This window comes from Salvia splendens, chromosome 15, assembly GCF_004379255.2.
Source record: "Salvia splendens isolate huo1 chromosome 15, SspV2, whole genome shotgun sequence".
Taxonomy (NCBI): domain Eukaryota; kingdom Viridiplantae; phylum Streptophyta; class Magnoliopsida; order Lamiales; family Lamiaceae; genus Salvia; species Salvia splendens.
In genome coordinates this window covers 5,759,226-5,761,369 of record NC_056046.1, presented here as the reverse complement: position 1 = coordinate 5,761,369, position 2,144 = coordinate 5,759,226, and the positions used below count along the sequence as shown (strand labels likewise).

Genomic DNA, 2,144 nt, shown 5'->3' with positions numbered 1-2,144 from the left:
TCATAATCCTGTGCAAGAAAGATTGTACAGGTCAATTTAACCATCCATTTTCATTACTGGCTTTACAGATGTGGTGTGGAATCCTTCCATCTGTTAGAATCACCTTGCAGGATTTCAGAGAACCTCTTCCAAAAGCCTGCTTCTACTCTCTCTCTCTCTCATCCATCCACACAAACAAACACTTTAGTATTTGTTTTGTTCGATAACTCTTAGAAGACGAAACAAGAATCTCCATGTTTGTCCACCAGCACGCCTGCCTGCCTCACAATGTATCTGCAGCCGCTGGAAAATGTACACTATCTTGGACTGAATCAACAATATTTTAAAATACATGATTTTAATGATTTAATAATTGCATTATGCTGCCTGTATGGAAGATTGGAAATATCTACAATATCACTAAGATATTGTCCAAATCTTCTTTGCGCAAAGTGAATCTTCTCGCATATCAAGAATACATACATACATAGTGCTACTCCAACTGTAATACTAATAAAACAACAAAGTTAAAAAGTACTAGCGCTGATTTAACAGAAAAATTCCATTTCCAAAACCTAATTTCGTTACACACGATCTCAGTTTACCAAACACACACTTAAACTAGTCTTACACACCACATGAAATAACCATGAAATTAAAGTAAAACATGGAAATGCTAGAGTCACCATATCCATATACCACACCCCAAATAGAAAGAACCAAACCCTAGCTTCTCTAACCCTGAAAATTATCAAAGTAAAATTGAAAATGTTACTTATTTATTACATAACTAGGATTAATTAATTAATCTCTACGGATATGCACCGTTAGTGGTCTGCAAATCAGCCGGCCACGAGCTCCAAAACCCCATCTCAGCAACCGGAGCCGATTCGAGAATGGCCGAGGAATTTGCCGATGACATGTTTCCATTGATCACGGGTGCATGCTCCGGGTAGCAATTAGACGATAGTCGGAGGCGGTGGTAGAGCTCTTGAAGCCCGGTATTCTGTGCTTCGCCGTGGAGGATTCCTCCGGGGGTGGCTAGGGTTTGGTTTCTGTATAAGGAATTCGGCATCCCAGTAGAGGGGAAGTGGGCCGGGCCGAGGTGGTCGGGCCCTGAGGTCAAGTGGGACGAGCCGAAGAGGGGGGTTTCGTCTTTGATTGCGAGGTGGCTTAGGTTTAGGGTTTGTTGGTTGGCTCGGATTAGGGAAAGGAAATGGGAGTTTTGGGAAGATGGCCAAATTATGGGGTTTGAGGAGAGAGCTTCGCCGTGGTCAAAGGCGCCGCCGAAGAGGTGGTTTTTGGAGAGCTCCGACGGCGGTGTTGTTTTGAACTTGGCGGCGGCGGATTTGGCGGCGGCGGGGGTGGTGATGATGGTGTTCTTGTTCTTGCGGCATCCCCCGCCGATGGGGACGTTGCGGAGGGCGCCGCCTTTGGTCCAGTAGCGGCGGCAGGTCTTGCAGAAGTGGCGCGGCTGGGTGAGGTTGTAGTTGTTGTAGTAGCAGAATTTGGTGTTGGCGGAGTCGCAGCGGGGACACCTCAGGTTCTCCGGCGGTGCGGCGGCGTTTGCGGCGGAGGAGGATGGGGAAGGAGATGGAGATGGAGAGGGCGATTGGGAGGCGGCGCCGCCGCAAGGTGTGGTGGAGAGTTTGGACCTCTCTCCAATTAAGCCCACACTAGTTCCACCTAAGAGCTCTTGGATCATCTTTTTTGGTTTTTGGCTTCTTTGTAGATCTGTGGGAATTGGAAAACAAGGAAAAAGGAAGGATGGATTAGCCTTTTCTTTAGATGTGAGAGAGAAAGTAGAGAGAGAAAGGGGAAGTGGTGGGATGAGTTGAATAAGGTTTTGGATTTGGTGAGCCAAATTTTATGGGGGTGGAGTAACAGAAGATCTCAGGACAAGGCTACCTTTAATATAGGATAAACTAATAAAAGGAGACAAAACCACTTTGTCGATTATCGAAATGAAATGCATTGGATTTCGGAAGAAAAAAAAAATTGGTGGTATTTGGATTTTAGTTGTTCTTTTTATTTTTAACTTTGGGATGTAGAGGGAGACAATGCTACTACTATCCTATTATTCCCTCAATAGCTTAGTATAGGAGAGTACTACCATACTAAGAAAGGATAATTAATCCACTTAGATTTGCTAAGGTACGAAACAC

At 44.9% G+C, this 2,144-nt stretch overlaps 1 protein-coding gene across 1 annotated transcript; it reads right to left on the bottom strand.

The window, feature by feature from the left end:
• Window positions 1–526: 526 nt before the first annotated feature.
• Window positions 527–1,871, bottom strand: LOC121767631 (dof zinc finger protein MNB1A-like). Its single transcript, XM_042163956.1, has one exon. It carries the CDS (start codon window positions 1,682–1,684, stop codon window positions 791–793), a length of 894 nt encoding a protein of 297 aa, XP_042019890.1. The 5' UTR covers window positions 1,685–1,871; the 3' UTR covers window positions 527–790.
• Between the last annotated feature and the right edge of the window lie 273 nt (window positions 1,872–2,144).

Excerpts from the sequence above, each read along its gene's own strand:
- LOC121767631 (XM_042163956.1), bottom strand. The coding sequence starts at position 1,684 with ATGATCCAAGAGCTCTTAGGTGGAACTAGTGTGGGCTTAATTGGAGAG.